This window comes from Onychostruthus taczanowskii, unplaced genomic scaffold (assembly GCF_017590055.1).
Source record: "Onychostruthus taczanowskii isolate IOZ18803 unplaced genomic scaffold, ASM1759005v1 scaffold48, whole genome shotgun sequence".
Taxonomy (NCBI): domain Eukaryota; kingdom Metazoa; phylum Chordata; class Aves; order Passeriformes; family Passeridae; genus Onychostruthus; species Onychostruthus taczanowskii.
In genome coordinates, this window is record NW_024502347.1 from 1,043,771 (window position 1) to 1,061,038 (window position 17,268).

A 17,268-nucleotide genomic window follows, 5' to 3' on the forward strand; every position below is an offset into this window, starting at 1 on the left:
ACATGTTATATTTATAAGAGCTACACTCCTCAAGACCTCCAGTCTTATTCACGTTTTCATATATTAGGGCAACAAATGACAATCCCATAACATGCTGCTGAAGCACGTAATGGTTATCTTTCCATTACATCATTTTGCTTTAAACTGTGTAATCATTTGAATGTGGTCCAACTACCCACTCTATTTTCTCAGTATTTTTAAAAAACAAAATCTTGATAGGAATCTAAAGTATTGACACAATATATTGCCAAATATGCTAGTCCATGGCAAGAGTCCAAATTGCAGCAGACAAATTATCCTTTGGTCAGCATCTGGTAAGTGCCATTTTGTACAGCATTATGAGACTCTAGTAGGTAGCAGAAACATTAAAAATATTAACCTAGCCCATCATTCATTTCCCCAATTGCCAAGCTATCTGCATTGGCATATTTTGGTTGCGGCTTTATTTATTTTTTTTTTCAGATGAGAGGAAAGAACTCATCAGCAACCTCTGCACACGGTGAAGATCTCCTGGTACAACTGCCAGAAGACCATTTCAGCAGAACTCATCTTTCTAGGACCCAGAAAGCAAGAAAAGGTAACACAGGTCTCACAACACTGTTCCCTTATGCTGGCAACAGCCTTAACTGCATGCATTTGCCATAGCTCTGGCTGACAGGGAAGGGATCACAGGAGAAGCAGTCTGGCAGAGTGTGACTGAGATAAGGTAATCTAAGAGATCACCTCTCTGCTGTGCTGCAGCTTTTCCTTTGGTCACAGGAATGATTTATCTAAAAGCCTAAGGTGAGCAATCCATCATGTAGCTTATGTGCCAAGTGTGACACAAGTGGCTCTGTGGGATGGGAGATGATCAGTAGTTAAGCTGAAAGAGGAGGGCATCTGTGATTTCAGTGAAGGGCTAAGTATTACTCTAGATCACTTCCACTCTCAAAGGCATAGGAACCATAAAAAGGGGGGTCAAAAAGCTCTCAGATACAATGTTCCTTTGGAGAAAGTGAAAAGTTCAGCTCTATGACTGGCAGAAAAGCAGCTGGTGTTTGCTGCAACTCAGAAATTGTATTAATATGGGCTTTATGGCATGCTGAAATATCATTAAAGGGCTGTACACCCCATATAACCTGGAACCAAAGAATTAAGGTTTTAGGAAGTTATATTTTACTGAATATGCCTATCTTGAAAAACATAATAGAAAGGAGCTGCAAACTCAGCTCTGTGTGTCACCTCTGCTTTTCTCAGCACTTGTAACAAGCACCTAACTGAAATACAGTGACTGCATTGGGCACCACATGTCAGGTAAGACACATGCTACTGAAAAGTGTTCAAAAGAAAAAAAAAAAAACCATTATTGAAGGGCTAAGAAAATACAACCTGAATAGAAAAATTGAGCAATCTAATTCAGCACAGAAGAGATTCAGATTATACAACTTTGCAGAAATAAGGAGAATCAAAACCAGAAAATGCTCACTCCATAGAGCCACTGAAGTTTGGTAGACAGGTTGAATGAATGTCTGTCCACAGAGATGCAAGAATCACTACTGATACGAGGCAAGAAGAAGCAGATGATGCCATTTCACCAAACTACTTACTGTGTTGGTATGTTGTTTTGGGTTTTTTAATATATGTGATGTCTACTTATTTGCAATATCAGGTTGCTTTACAGCTCAGAGATGACCTGATGAGGTAAAAAAATTATTTTGATAGTTAAGTGTTCCCCCTTTGTACCTTCTGTTTAGCAAAACACAATCACACTATTATGGGGGAATGACACACAGGGCTGTACTCTTGAGCATTAGCATTGCCTAAGGAGTCTATCTTGAGACAGGAAAAGGGTTTTGATGGTAAGTGTAGAAAAGGGGGTGCTTCATTACAACTTCCCAGAGATCACCAAATGTCTGGTTCCTTTCAAGGCATGCTCCTTGAGTGCTACCATAAAGCTTGGCCACTTTAAAGCATACAAAAGAGGACAGGAAATAGAAGGGATTTTAGACTACAAGTACAGTAGATCTGATTAACTTTCCTCCTTAACAAGTTCCTTAAACATGCCACAGTCCTCTTTTTCTTCAAAAAACTCCTACCCAAATGCCATAAAACAAGTGTTGCTTTTTACAAAAATCACTTTAATTTATGGAATAAAAAATAGTTCAGTAATTAAAAAAAATTAAAAAAGCTTGCTAGAAGTTTCTTTATGTGCACACAAGACAAAAATATTTCTTAAATTAAACAGCAGCAAAATCCCTGTAACAGGCAAAAACCCGAAGTCTTAAATAAAAAGATTGAGGTGCACTGTATACTGCAACACTGGATAGTAAATCTGCTCCTTAGAAAGAATATAACATGGCTTATATTTTCCAGCTTCATCTCATGCAAGCAGAGTTTTGATGTCTACATGTTGGGAGTTTTTCTATTTTTTTCTGGACATTTGAGATAATAAACCTACAACATTCCATTTCCCCAGGTATAGTCATTACTAGTTAGTCAAATAGCTAAAAAAGGGCAGGCTGCTTTGCATAACATTTAATTAGTTTTAATTATCAATCACATTAAAATGTGGTAAATTAAGCCCACATCCCATGAGCCACTGAGACTTAAGCAGTTTGTCACTTATCTATTTTTGCCTAAACCACTTGGGCTGTCAAATGCACATTATCTCATTCTAAAGATTTACAAATTTATTACCAATAGATAAATAGCATTTGCAGTGAAGCTCCAACATTAACACATAGCTGTTATCAGCTTTTATTCTTCCTACCCATTCATGCACTCCTAATAGTAAATTACTGCCTCACTAACTTCAACAGAATAAAAATAAACCAGCAAGAAAAGCATATGCTAAATGGTTTTGTTGAACTAGGCTGGATTCCCTGGATCTTGCAGAATGACAAGCTCTAAACATCTACTCCATACAAGATATTTTGTGTCAAAGAAAGTTGGAAAACCCACCCTGTCAAAGATAAACATTCCCAACAAGTAACACTTCCCAAGTCTGCTAAGGTTCAATCCCTGCTACAGAATTGTTATATGCCACTTTGTATCTTTCTTCTCTCCATTGCAGGCAGGATTAGGTTTTAAAAAACATCAAGAAGAGTGACTGAAGTCGACTTCCTCCTCTTATGTAAAACTTCTCTGGAAGCCTGCATAGTGCCAAAGGTAAACTGGATTCAAAGGGAACTGACACTTCCGATCCCCTCTCACATTAAAGGCAACACAGATCCTGCAGCTCCTGCACTGGGCTGGGCCAGCCTGGTTATTCCAACCCAGTTAAATGTCCCCTCCTCAAGACCACTGAAGGGCATGCTGTAGAGAAGTATCATAAAATCTGCTCTGATAAGAGCCTTACCCTGGACAGAGATCAAACAATAACTGTTCTCTCAAAAGTAAAGCTTATAGACACAATGGTTCCTGTGAAGTGATTTCTTCACAGAAAGTGCAATTTTCTGAATTTCCTTCCACGTGTATAATTTAAAAGTGAAGAGAGAATTGTCAGCAGTGTTAGGGTGATTTTTTCCCAGAAGTAGAAACTGTAGGAAAACTAATTATAATTGGGTTTGACAATTGCCTGGTTGTTGGCAAGTGGGCTCCCTTCTCTCTCTTGAACAGCCTCTATTTACAACACTGTCACACTTACCTACTGCTTGAGGATGTATCTGGAAAAAGAATATATCTTGATTAACCTGTCCACTGCTCCCACAAAAGAAAACATCTGCCTTATGGAAACTTGGTATTTGGGGAGAGTAAGAGCAGAGCAAGGGTATATGATGATGATCTGCACTCTCCCAACAGCCAAATATTTTCAGGTCTTGGTGAGACTTGAGGACATCTGTGTATTTATTGACATCTCATCCTTTAATGGATCTCTTCCAAGTACTTGTCCAGACTCTCCTTGTAACAAAATTCTTCAACACATTGTACTTCTTGGCATGACAATAAGCCCTAGTACACATTGCATGAAGAGCTGCATCCTTTTATTTGCTTTGAACCTAACTCCTACTAGACAGCTTATGGCTGCTGTAATGGAAAAGACAGTGAGTATTTAACTCCCTCTCTGTGCCACTTAATGATGTTGTAGGTATCTATCATATTTGACACCTCAGCCATCTGTTTTGGCCTTCTCATTACCCCCTCATACAGAAGCAGAACCCTTCTTCAGCCCAGCTGTCTCTCCTTGAATGTCCTGCAGTTACAACCTATCTTTTTCTGCATGAAGGGACCAGAAGCATAGACCTTCTGCCTCTGCTGTTCCCTCAAGTGATTTTAGTGGTGCTAAAAACAGTAACAGAAGCATGCAACTTTCTTCCAATGGGCTTTTCAGTTTAGAATGAGAGTAGAAATATTACTGGATTGGAGTCACCAATAATTATAGCTGTTACGTATTATGAGCAATTTAACATCAAGATCAGCAACAGAGCTATTTCAAGAAGCAGACTGTCAGAAGAGGGTGTAACAAAAACCAGCCCCTCAAACTTTTAAAACACAGTTACCACCCATTAGCACAGCTTCCAATTACAGAATGATTGTTTTCATAGAAATGTGACTTTATGTAACTACGATATACTTTGAAACAAGGACTCAGCAGATTTCGACCAAAAAACTAAACAGATGTAGGAGTAACATCTTAGGGTTTTATTTGCTATGCACACTTCAGTAGCCCAAATGCTGTCAGCTCAGTGTGCTAACAATGACAGCTGCTATTAAAGAGAGTGAGGACCCGTTCCTGTTAAAAGCATACATAAGTCTTTGGCCAGTTCACAGGCCAAAATTCTGAACTAGAAACAGCTAAAACAGTCAGAATGCAGAACAGCAACCATCTCAGGTTCACACTCTCAGCTGCCAAAAATGCAAGCTGTGGTTGCCAGTCCCTGTAGTTGCCAGTCCCTGAGCAACTACATGAACTTTTGTGCTGGCAAGGCAAAGGGAAAACCTGTTGCTACAGGCTTAAAGGTGGTGGAAAGCCCATCCAGTGCTACTTGCCATTTCTCCCTAACACTCAGGAAACATTATAGATGTTAATTAGGATTTGTTTTCAAATGTGCACAAGACAGCCTGCTGGATGCTGCGACTTGAGAAGCCAGATTTCCAAGCCTCTAAGAGATAAACAAACGTAGTCACTATAAACAACACAGCAGCTACACAAAAATATGATAAATTGTGATATGAATTAATTAATGGCAACAAAGTGAAAGAGCCCATCCATCTCTCGGTCACTAGGCAAGAAACTTTTCTGAGCATGTGGCAGCAGGACAGTAACAACGACAGTTATCACAGCAAGATGCCTGCTTTTGATTAGAAATTTGTTTTCTATATAAAAAAAAATCTCAAAGCTAAACCAACACCCTCCCCTCTCCCTTTCTGCTATCACAAAGGTGAGACAATGCGATACTGAACTTGCAAAAGAAAGGTTTCCCCAGCAATAATGATACAGAAACACCAACCAAACACAAACCAGCTTTCAGGCTGTCCTTTCCAAGAGGATTCGGTTGCAGCCACCCTATCAAGAATCGACTTCACCCCACAAACCGGGAAAGCCACGCAGGAAAACACCTTACACAGGGTACAGCAAACAAGTGTCTCAAGAACTGGAATCAAGGCACGCTCTGAGACGGAGCGAACACGTTTTAATAAACCTGACCCCCGCGGCTGGAACCCACGGGAGCTCCCCGACACACGCACAGCTCCGACCCCCGCGCCTCCAGGCAAGGCAGGGCAGGGCCATGCGGCGGCACGCACCCCTACCGGCACCGCGCCCCTTCCGCCCCGCTCCCCCAGCCTGGGGCTGCTCCAGGGCTGCCCCCAGCGCTGTCCCGAGGCCGGCGGTGCGGACACCACGCCGGGCGGGCGGGCGGGCGGCCCGGGCCCTGGAGGGCTGCCTACCTTCACGGCTACTTCCGGGGCCGCATCGACGGGCAGGGCCGGGGGCGCGGCGGGCGGCGCCCGGAGGTGCAGCACGGCATCGCGGCTGGCGAGCACGGCGGCGGAACCCTGGGAGCCGCCCTCGGCCTCGGGCTCCGAGTCGGCCTCCGAGTCGGAGCCGCCGTAGGAGGCGAGCGCGGCGATCGCCGCCGACATCTTGGCGCGGGGGATGACGGGACGGGCAGGTCCTGGCAGCTCCGCATGGCTCGAGGCGTCCCTTCCCCCGAAGAACGAGCGGGGTGGAGATGCGTCTTAAAATTGTGGCTCTTTAAAACAGAAAACACACTCTAAAGGATAAGTTTTGTTGCGGAACATACAGGCGTTTGAGGGGAGAACAATCCACTTGGCTGTTGATGGTGCTTAACCTTTCAGGACTCTAGAGGACTACAAGCTCCAGCATGCAACGCGGCGCAGCGCTCGGAAGTTTCCCTCCGGCGCTCGCCTTCACTTTGTCTGGCGGCAAGGGAAAATAAATATTCAACAGCCCGGGGAGAACTCCAGCCGGCCACTTCTTCCGCCACACAAAGCGTCTTCGCCGTCTTTTCGGCAGAGGACAGCGGAGCAGGGAGCCCGGCCCCGCAGGACCGCCGCTGTCACTCCCGGGCTCCCACCGCTCCGGCCCCGTGCCGGGCCCCGGAGAGCACCGCCCCCTCGCGCTGATTGGCCGTCGGCACACCCGGCTTGTTACGTCACAGCGGCGGGGCCCCGCCCCCCCGCGCCGGGGAGAGGGAGCCCGGCGGGCTGGACTGTACCACCTGCCCGCCCGCGGGGTGGGGGGCGGCGGCGCATGGACCAGCCCGAGCATCGGGCGGTGGTGGGGGGGCGGCCGGGTTCGGCCGCCGGGTAAACAGCGCTTCCCCCCCGCTCCCTCCCGCCCGGCTCGGCGCGCCGGGAGAGGCCCCGCCCCCCGCGCGCGCACACACGCGCACACACACAGAGACACGCGCGCGCTGCCCGGTGTCTATTGTGAAGCCGCCGGGGACGCTCCGCGCCCGCCGCCGCCCCCCGAAACACGGAGCCGCCAGCTGGGAATGGCCGGCGCCGCCTGAACTTCCAGCGCCCCGGCGGCCGCGGAGGGAGGGGCTGGGGCTGAGCGGCGTGAAGGTGCGCAGCGAGGGCAGGCGAGTAAGTGGCCCCCGCCCCCCTACCTTCCTTCCCTCGCGGTCTGTGGGGTGGGCGGGAGGGACCGGCCCCCGCTGCCCATCGCCGGCGGGGCTGCGGGACGCGCCTAGCCCACAAAGGGACCGGCGCTCGCCAGGTGTTGGTCCCCTCCCCTTTGTCCGCGCCCGCGCGGGGGGCGGCGGCGGGAGCGTGTGATGGAGGGAAGGGGGGAAGCACGCCGCGGAGCCGCTTATCCTCCGTGTCCCCGCCGCCCCCGCGGGCAGGGGCACGAGGGGGGCGTGTTGCGAGGAGGGGGCCGCACTTGTGCCGGAGCACGGCGCTTCCCCTCCTTCTCCCGCTCCCGGCCGCCCCGTGTGCCCGCGGCGGGCTCGGCCGGCGGGGAAGGTGCGGCGGAGCGGGGCCGGGGTCAGCGCGCGGGCGGGCGGGGGGCGGCGGGTGACGTCACCGCCGCCAGGTGCGGGCAGAGGCGCCCCCTCCCCTCCCCTCCCCGCCCGTCCCCGCCGCGGGAAACGGCGAGGGCAGAGGTGCGGGCGGGCGGCGGGACCGCCGGGCGGAGCGCAGGGGGATTCGGTCCGATCCCAGGGCAGAGCTGCCCGCTGGAACACTGCTACCATTGTTAAGAGGGCTCGGAGATCGCGGGGGATGGCCGGGAGCGAGGAGAAGCACGCAGGTTCCAACTTCTCCCAGCCCGCTCCCCAGCGCCTTCCTGCGCGCCCGCGGACGGGAGAAACGGGAAGCGCGGAGCGCCGGCCGAGGGCTGGCTGTAGCGCCAGGTGTGTGCATTGCACGCGCTTGCACCTGGAGCGGTTCGGTGCCCTGACTTCCCTTCGAGCCGCATGTGCTTTCGGAATTAAAGTGAGCACACAGTGACATCTAATTGTGACACAGTGGCATTTAATCCGATTAAATGCTCTACTTTGAATTTTCCACCCTCTTCAGCAGTCACGGTTTGAAATATTTGTTTTCTTAGCTTGAGAAGGTATCACTTGGTTTTATTTGTTTTTAAAGAAAGGCTAGAATAAATGTAGAGGGCATGTAGAAAGTGTTGATAGTGTGGAGTGGAGCAAGGTGCTGCATTAAGATCTGTTCTGTTAGACACAGGTATGCTGTGTCTTTGTATGCTAGAATAGGATTTTAGGTAAAAGTCCCACACATTTCAACGCCAAGACCTTGTGTTTTTATCTCCAACAGCTGAAATATGCTACCTTGAGCTAGCATTTCATATGGTAATGAGCTGACTTTTTCATCTTAAATCTATGGATGATGAATCCATAAGTAAGGAAAGCTATACGACGCTTCACATGAATCACTGCATATATCGAAATATCAAAAGGGGTTCTTCCACTGCAGTCAGTTGGTTTATTGGCAGCAATTGTTAACTGATTCCATATGACTGCATTCCTTTTTCTCTTGGCATGCAGGTATTGTCTGAAGTTGAAAGGTGTGCTTCCTGAAAAGTGAAAAAATTCAAGGTCTATTTGTGCAACCAGTTTGTGATATTTTATCTGGAGAATTCTGTTGAAAATCATTAAAGTAGTTCTGCCATGTTAACCTTGAATTTTAAGTGTTTAATTCACAAAGCCTTGGTAGCTGACATAAGTATGTTCTACTGTGTTGTGTCCAAGCGTCCAAGTTCGCTTGCCAGTGAAATGTAATCATCTGGGATTGTGGATGTGTTTGTTGCAGAACCTACAAAAATCATTTACTCGTTGAAATTAGCTGCCTTTCTAGGAGCAGTAGATAAGCAAATACATGAGAAGGCATTCAGGGCAATACTGTCTGAAGTTTCTCATTACTTAAATAGTAGCGAAGATTAATTTTCAGCAAGCAAGAACCAAAATCACTTCAGTATGAAAAACTGACTTGACTATGTTTGAAGTGTAGATGGCTAATATACGTCGTGATCTAAAATCTGGTTTTGTCAGAAAAGCTGAGGAGTTGCTGCTGGTCATTTGTGTTGAGCTAACATACTGGCTTGTCTTGACTATCAGCTGCATATTTGTAATGTCACGAAGTGGTTGATCGGTATAAAACAAACTGAAAGGATGATACAGCTTTTCTAAAAAGCCCTGCTCATTGATCACTGTGTGCTGTATGTTCTCTTTTAACTGAGTTCCACAAAATGTGTTATGTTATGCGTTGGATGCTGCTGGTTCCGAGGCAGACTGAAGCAGTGGGTGGAAGGTGGTTTGGGTTGCTTGGCTTTGCTTTCCATCCAGCTTTTTCACTGCTGCTTTGCCTTGCAGTCACTTAGCTTCTCTTGCTTTAGTTTTCCAAAGGAAGATAAAACTATCTCCCTTTGTACAGCACTTTTACATATCAAGAGGGCCTTTTAACACTTGTCTGTTGTTACTCCTGGTGGTAAATACTATACCAAGTATTACCATGTCTTTTCCCCTGGTGGAAAGAAAGAGGAAGAAGTATTTTTAAGAGAGTGGTTCCTTGAGCAGTAGAAGGCCGGATTTTACCTTTTTCCTTCTTTTTTTTTTTTTTTTTTTTTTTTTTTTTTTTTTTTTTTTTTTTTTTTTTTGTTTGGTTGGTTTTTTTGTTTTTTTTTTTTTTGGTGTATGTGTGTTTGTTCAGGGTTTTTTTTTTTTTAAATCCTGATAGTGGTTATAAGCTCTAATGGAATTTTTTTTTAGTACAGTCTCATCCTTTTGTGGATCGTCTAATGTCCAACAGGATGTTAATGCATTCTGAATCCTTTCCCTTGGTCAGGACAAACACAGCATCTTGATTTCATGAACTTAGCATTTTATAGGTATCTTTGAGAATTCTACACCTCTGACAAATTTGGTTGGATTCAGCCAGCCAGTTTCCAAGTGGAGGAACACCCATCAAATACCTGCCCCCCCAACACTTCCTGTTTGAGACAGATTTGCTTCACAATTTGAGGTACAATATATTAAATTTAACATTTCCCAAATTTCTTCCACATCAGTCTTTTTTCTTCCCTATAGTTGATCACGAAAGCTGTTTCCCTCTGCTTTTAACGTATTGTATCCTAATTTCTTTTCCCTTTGCTTGCTCTTTCATAGTTCTTTTTTTTGTTGCTTTCCATTATGGACATGCTTTATCTCACACCCTTGTGCTTTCAGCTGGTTTTTCTTCCCCACAGAAAATGATGCATATAGTCCTGCTTATTCTAGTTCTTTCCTCTATATTTTTTAGTACTCCTAAATTGCTATCAGCCCACTTGCATATACTCTCACTTCTCATCCACCAAGATCTGTAAATCTGCAGTTTGGATGAAAGGGAGAAAAAAACCCAACGTTATATTTATCAGACAGAGGATTGAACCAAAATACGAAGTTCTGTTGTCTATGGGAAATACAGCATTTGAAAGAAAATGAGGGGTTTTTGCCTCTGTTCATATGCTTTTGGCTGCTGAGAAAAGGTATCATGATGTAAGTCTTCTCAGGTTACTCCTACTGCATTGGGATTGGGCCCTTTTATAAGCACCTGCTTGTGTGTCTGATGCATCTCAGTGTACTCCAATTTAGCTGCTTGGAGACCGAGGCACATTTTATAACTCGCGCTCTGCTATTTCTACTACCTTGGAGCCTCTGACTGCTGCAAGGGTGATAATACCCCTTTTCTAGTTTTTGTTATTTTGGACTAAGTCCCGGATTCTGAAAGATACCAAGGCGCCAGATTGCAAAAAGAGTTCTCTGTTCCAGTACATCTGTGAATCAGTCTCTTTAAGTTTTTTGGAAGGGATCTAGAGGTTGTCTGACACAGATTACATGCTCTATATTTCATGTTTACAAGGTGTGGTTTCAAAGAATGATATGGGATAAGACTGGAACAACTTAAGACCGTTGTACTTATTTCAGATGATTTTGCAAACTAAATAATATTTGTTGCAGAGCCACCTCTTCCCTGGAGGATGGAAGCTGTGCAGCTTCTTCGAGCTACTCAGCTGCATATGCAGTACTGTGAACTGCGTCTTACAGCACAGGCTGAATGAGTACTGTGTCAGAGAGGCAGCAAAACTAATTATAGACTTCCGGGAATATAAACTTAATTAGCATAATTACAAATTTATATTGGTTTTCTTAATTCTCTGAAAAATGTTTTTTAAAATCAGTTAAAGGACAGAAAATGTCATCAAAAGTGTATACATTTCTGAAAATGTGTGCCTGTATTTTTGGGAGAAGTTAGATTGACAGCTTGCTTGTCTGTTGATGTAAGAATTATCTTATACTTTCAAAGACCTACAGAATAACAAACATGTAGTTACATTTTAGCAAAGCTCTTAACAAAGAGCAGAAATAATGGATAATTTTCAATGAGCTTACACCTTTTTGTTGGCTGACTTTTCAATTAGATACTATGGTTGCAAAATGAATTTAGACTTCTGACAGCTGATTCCATGCAGAAGTAAAATATTATAAATGCCCTAGCAGTATGACATTTAAAACTTATTAGAAAACAGAAATCTATTCTAAAGCCAGGTGTAGGTTTTTGGCATATAAGAAAAGACATTAAATTCTGTTGAAGAGATTTTTTTATAGCTAAGGCATTTGTACTGTCTTTTCCCCTTTTTTCTGCTCTGTGGTAAGCTGTATTCATTTTCTGCAAGCATTAATAGAGTGTCTGTTCTCTATTTGTCTCTTGTATTCATAAATTTGAAAAACAAATTTGGTAGAAAATTGGTCAATAGATGTTAAGTTACTGAAGGAGAGTTTCCAACAAATACTCTCTAAGTGGTCTCAAAGTTTACATAGGGAACAGGTCTGCAAGTCATTGGGTGCTCATAATGAAAAAATATGGACACATAATTCTCATCCTTTACAATCACAAATGCCTGTAGACAGAAGTATGTGATGACAACAGACTGATGGTTGACTCAGTAGCACTAACTGAAATCACTGAAATCACAAGTAGTTGGTACTGCTTCTGCAATGATAAATGTGCCTCACCAATCTACATGGGGTTTTGATTACAGTAATTTAACAGTGGATTAAATATTAATGTAGCTCTACTTTCCATACACTTTTAAAAGGTGTAATTGAAGTTTCCTCACATCAGACTATTAAATGAAAAAGCCATGATATGAGAGGTAAAATATTTTCATGGATCACAAAAATCTCTGAGAGGAATTAACGGAAACATTAACTTATAGGAGACTTAATTTTTTCTCTTACATATTGAACAGGAGCTGTCCAATATCTTTTATTAGTCTGTAGAATTTTATTCATAAAGTAGAATTATTTACTGAGGATTTAAAACAATTTAATCAAATTCCCAAATATTGGAAAGGTCACCTGAGAAGTCTAAGCAAGCAAGCTTTGTGAAAGGACAGCAGGATGACAGGTAGAACTGCCTGTTGGTATAAGCAAACCAGTGTGTTTTGGAAGCAGAAAGTTTCCATTTATGTCTGAAGAGTTTCTAAATTAACAGTATTAATAGAACAAAAAATCTGAGCATTATTACAGTTTGATAAGGTACTGTTATCCAAATTATAGCTGTAATCAGAAGTGGGCAAAAAAACAGAGAAGGAATTGCCATTGTACACAAATTAATTAATTCTTATCTGCTATTCAGAGTGCATTATTAACTGTCAATTAGTTTAAAAGAGATCAATCACAGTATTGTAAAGACTTTGATATGATGGATATGGCAGAGTTTGTCAACAGAATGAAAAGATTGGAATTATTTACCCAAGGAAATGAAAGAAAGTGAGGAGTGGGCTATAAAATACATGTGAATTTAAGCTCTCCAATAGCAGATGTAAAAGCAAAAACCCCTTCAATCAGTAAAAAGCAATTTATTGAAGCCATACTTTTTTTTTGCAAGGAGAAGGGAATTGAGGCTTTTTCCCTGTGCCTGCTAAATGTATCTGTATTTCTCTTGATACATGTATCTGTACACCTGTCTGTCATTCACTGTTGGGCTGTTTCTCTTGAACACACAGAACCAGCTTAAACTCCTTGCTTTACTTGCTTCAAAGCAATAATCTGAACTTTGTTCTTTCTCATCAGAAGTGACTGCTCAAATAAATTAATATTCATTGCAGTGTGGTATTCTCAGTTTTCTGTAGCTGAAATAAATGTTGTAATTTCTGGGTTTTGGAGTATTTTTATGGTTGTTTGATGTAATGAGCTATTTTACACAAAATGAAGCAGTCCAAAACAGAGGGATAATGAGTAATACTCCTGCATCGATAGATTGAATATAGAAATGGCTTATAGCATGGGGATGGGAAGTTTGAAAAATCATGAATGAAAGTTGATGTATGAATTGAAGCTGTCTTAGACCAGTCCAGCAAGTTTATGAGTGCCCTTTTTGGATGTGGAGTCTTCTTTCAGAGTAGCTCTTTTCTCTGGTATCTGTTCTGCATAGTAGATGTGTAGGTTATGGAAATCTGAAAGAGTGATTGACACTAAGATACTTTGCTGATCATATTTATGCTAAATGCCATATTGAAGCGGCTTGTCCAGCAGCTCCCAGTTGCCAGTTTTGATGTAATGGCCATGGAGTGGCCAAAATTAGAGTTCTTAGGTATATTTCTCCAACATGACACTGTTCGTGGTTTGAGAATCTTTCACCTTCTAGACACACACAGGTTCGTATAGATTGTCTGACAGGTGAGCTGTACCAGATAAGTGTTTTTCTAGAAAAAGTTCTTATTATCATAAAACAAAACCACACCCTCCATAATAATTTCGGAACAGTGGAACAAGCCTTCAAGTAATTAAAAAAAAATTGGGAAAGTCACAAGTCACTTATAAGTTGATAATATGTGGGAACTTAAGTAGTTCAACCAGCACTTGTAAAAGTGGCATGCAGAGTCAGCTTTTCATTAAAAAAAGGAAATGCTTAACTTGTTAAATCTTGTTCAGCCACTAGCCACTGAATGTCTGTGCAGAAATGCTTAGAAAGGTCTTTTAACTCTCAACTGGTTCTGCCTTTTGTTGATATTAAAGGAGAAGGCTGTGATTGACAAACTTCTGCAACTGTTTCCATGTGCAGTTGTGAAATTTAGCAAGCTTGAGAACACAAGTGAAAATACAGGCTGAGTTTGTCATAGGTGTCTTCATTTGGAAGCCTCTCTTCAGGAACAAGGGCTTTACAAAAATTGTTTGATTTGTGGGGAAGGAACTTTCACTTCTATGCCACCCAGCTACCCACTATGGCAAATGTTGGTCTGTGCTGGTGATACAGGAGAGTGGTATCTGTTACATCTTAATACTCTGAGCAAACTGCTCTGGCTGATCCTGTTTTGGGCAACCTCAAATGCCCATGATTAGATGATCTTCACAACAGAAAGAAAAATTGTCTTACAGTTAATTCAGGAGAAGTGATAGGTGGCTTAGACAACTGTAGAGATGGAAGTTTCTGGCATGGCAGTTTGATCTGAATTTTCCCTTATGAAAACAGATCAAACCCTATACAACACGTGTGGTGTTGCAGGGCCCTACATTGTAGCTGAGGAATGGCATTATATGGCAGGATGCTCACGGGTATCAGTCATATGCAGAGGGAACTGAGGTTACTCTGCCATAGAAGCTTCCAGTGTGGCACCCACTGGAAGCGCTGCTGTCTGCATCCCCAGGCAAGACAAAGGGATGCATTCTGTGGCTCTGGCTAGCATGAGTACTCCACTAATAATAATAATAATAAAAAAAATCCCTGAGTTAAAAAGAAGTTAATTTGATTTTTGATTTTTTTAAATTTTGTTTATATTATTGCTCTAAAAGAGGTCCAGTTCTTGTGGGAGGAGAATTGGACCTCTCTTCCATATCTGTCGCTACTCAGGTGGTCAACACATTATTTTATTCTGGGGTCACAAGTGAAGTACATGTCTTTAAGTTCTGGACAGGTTTGTATTCCTCCCATATGGTCATCTGTCCTACCTGCAGGAAAGTTCAGAGTGGTGCTTCATGGCTCAAATGTTTTAAAGTACTAGCAGTATTCATAAAAAAATTGATAGTAGTGATATTACATCAAAAGGGAAAAGAAACCGATTGAGGTAGATGGGATTGATTCTTAAGGTCTATCATATTTCATGGATTCTTAAAACACTGCTGTATTTATAGGCTGTTTTCTAGTAAGCTATACTTTCTTTATAAGTTTACTATCTGTTTATTCATTAGAAATCTGATCAGTGTTGCAAAAAGTTCAAAACCTGTGGACCATTCCTTTGAGTGTCTGGTGATTTCGGTAATACAGCATAGCATGTAATACTTGGAATGCTCTTGGTGGATTGCTGTGGCCCAATGATGGGACATCTTAAGAAATGTATGTAAATTTGTGACCTAAATTTGTTATTAATTCTGAACTTGGATCAGCTTCTGGCACTGTGCTCTCTGCCTAGATATTAGAGAGTTTGCATGGGAAGTAGCTGCCTGATGATCAGTATTGTCCTAAAGTAATACTTGGTAAGAAATTTCATGTAGGATAACTTACTGGTAGAGAAAAATCTTTGTTACTTCTAATATTTTCAATCTCTTGCCCTGTCACATAAAACAGCCCCTTAATTTTCTCTTTCATTGTTCCTGGGAATACATTGAAAAGGAAAGCCATTTGTATATAGAAACAATCTAAATGGGTCATCTTCTGTATCTGAGCATTTTCAGAAATGTAAGTGCTTTCCTGTAGCTCGTGCTTATATATGGAGCACTGGCTACCAAGGTTGATTTTTGAGCCTGAATGTGGTAAGAAGTGTTTCAGATTTTTGGAATCCTTAACCATATGCTGATTATAGATATTCTAGTCCATCCTTGATTATAACAAGCCTCTTTACTAATAGTAATTTTTTTTACTTGAAACTGTCTGTGTCATTACCAGAAAGACTCTTTTTAGAAAAAAGGATTGATTTTATTAAGCAAAGAGATAAAGGTGTGGTTTTAAAATAGAGACAGTTGGAAAAAAAACCTTTAAGAGCTGTGTAATGCAGTCATAAAACATGTTGGATGTTCTGGTTTTTGGTCAGTTTTTGATGTTTGCTAGAGAGAGCTAAGAACTGTGCTTGGTGGTAACTTTCTAGAAGGCTGAGGGACTTTTAAAGACAGATTCTTCTCTACCTGTTTTATATCTCCTTTTTCCAGGAATTCATGAGATCATGTAGCAACACTTTCAAACTTGCACTATAAGACTTAACTTAAGTTTCCCATTTTCCTCAAAAGTCTGACTTCCAACATGAAGCTTTTAATGTTTGGGTGCTTTTTTTCCTTGCAGCTTTCATGTATGTCATTTTTGCAAGTTAGCAGTTTAGCTTATTTTTCAAGATATTATGTCCATTTAGATCCCAAGACACATCTGTTGGCTTTATTTTTAGAGTGCTCAGCTACCTCTTAGCTGGAGTTGCAGACAAAATGATAGATGGCTGTGATGTCTTGTTGAAACAAGAGCAACCATTTGGACACCATTGTTGATAGGATTGTAGAGAAGTCTGATTCATGTGTACTTGGAAACAGTACTTTGATTCAAAAGAAACACTTCAGAAAAATGTGTCTTGTGTGTGACTGTTGAAATGTTGAAATATCTGGAGCCTTGTAGAAGGAAAATATGTATGAAGTGCACAGAGTTACGGCTCTTCAAAAAATGAAAATGTTTTCAAATGCTTAAAATGGACAATGAAACACTTGAATATAATTATAATAATAATATTGTTGAGATTGCATGGAGTTTTTTTCTGAACTTTCTTAATGAAAATTTATATCTGGTACATGATAGTCTCACTGTAGTGCATGTATGAATATTGGCTAGAATTATGCAAGCCTTGGAGATAAGATTTAATAAATGGTGTGCAGATCTATTTTAAAAATATAAGATCTGGAGAATGTATTGTGTGTCCTAACTGCTGAGTCATATACAAATGTTTGATCTTTGTCTGCTCTTGTGAATTTTGAATTGTTTTGTGCTTAGTAGAACAATGGCAAAGGGAAGGTGAATAATATTCCAATTTGTGTTTGTCTATAACATATTTTTAATATATGTATTGTCCCCCACAGGAGGTAGGAGGTATGCTTTTGAACTCCCAGAAGACCAAGGAAGATGCTTCTGCTTTGTAGGGGACAGACCTAATATCAAAGATGGGTACCCTGTCTCCTGGCCACATTTTTTAAGAGAAAATAAGGACAGGTGCTTCATTTTATGAAGGAAAGAATGTAAGCAGCTGAGTTCATCTTCAGTGGATAGAGAAGATTGCCTATAGGTTTAAATCTGACAGATGAAAACTAGAGAAGGGATGGAATATAAAGTTTACCTATCTTTACTGTCATTCATAGA

General features: G+C 42.2%; 2 protein-coding genes across 3 annotated transcripts in view; one reads left to right on the forward strand and one right to left on the reverse strand.

Moving 5' to 3' along the window:
• The window catches only part of CDC40 (cell division cycle 40), a 37,126-nt gene extending 30,608 nt beyond the window's left edge, over positions 1–6,518 (reverse strand). Inside the window, exons 1-2 of one of the 2 annotated variants that reach the window (XM_041414912.1) lie at positions 6,273–6,518; positions 5,869–6,173 (exon numbers count right to left, since the gene is read on the reverse strand). In XM_041414912.1, coding sequence (XP_041270846.1) covers positions 5,869–6,063 — 195 coding nt within the window. In that variant the 5' untranslated portion in view covers positions 6,064–6,173; positions 6,273–6,518. Of the gene's footprint in view, positions 1–5,868 lie in introns of both variants that reach the window. The other variant, XM_041414911.1, reaches the window with a different exon arrangement.
• Positions 6,077–17,051, forward strand: LOC121341395 (neural Wiskott-Aldrich syndrome protein-like). Its single transcript, XM_041414860.1, has 3 exons — positions 6,077–6,156; positions 6,603–7,032; positions 16,992–17,051. Exons 1-3 carry the CDS (start codon positions 6,077–6,079, stop codon positions 17,049–17,051), a joined length of 570 nt encoding a protein of 189 aa, XP_041270794.1.
• The last annotated feature ends 217 nt before the right edge of the window (positions 17,052–17,268 follow it).

Bases quoted from the DNA above. Each gene is read 5' to 3' on its own strand.
- LOC121341395 (XM_041414860.1), top strand. From the start codon at position 6,077: ATGACGGGACGGGCAGGTCCTGGCAGCTCCGCATGGCTCGAGGCGTCC. The intron at 6,157-6,602 runs GTCTTAAAATTG...GTTACGTCACAG, and splicing joins AACGAGCGGGGTGGAGATGC to CGGCGGGGCCCCGCCCCCCC. The intron at 7,033-16,991 runs GTAAGTGGCCCC...TGTCCCCCACAG, and splicing joins TGCGCAGCGAGGGCAGGCGA to GAGGTAGGAGGTATGCTTTT.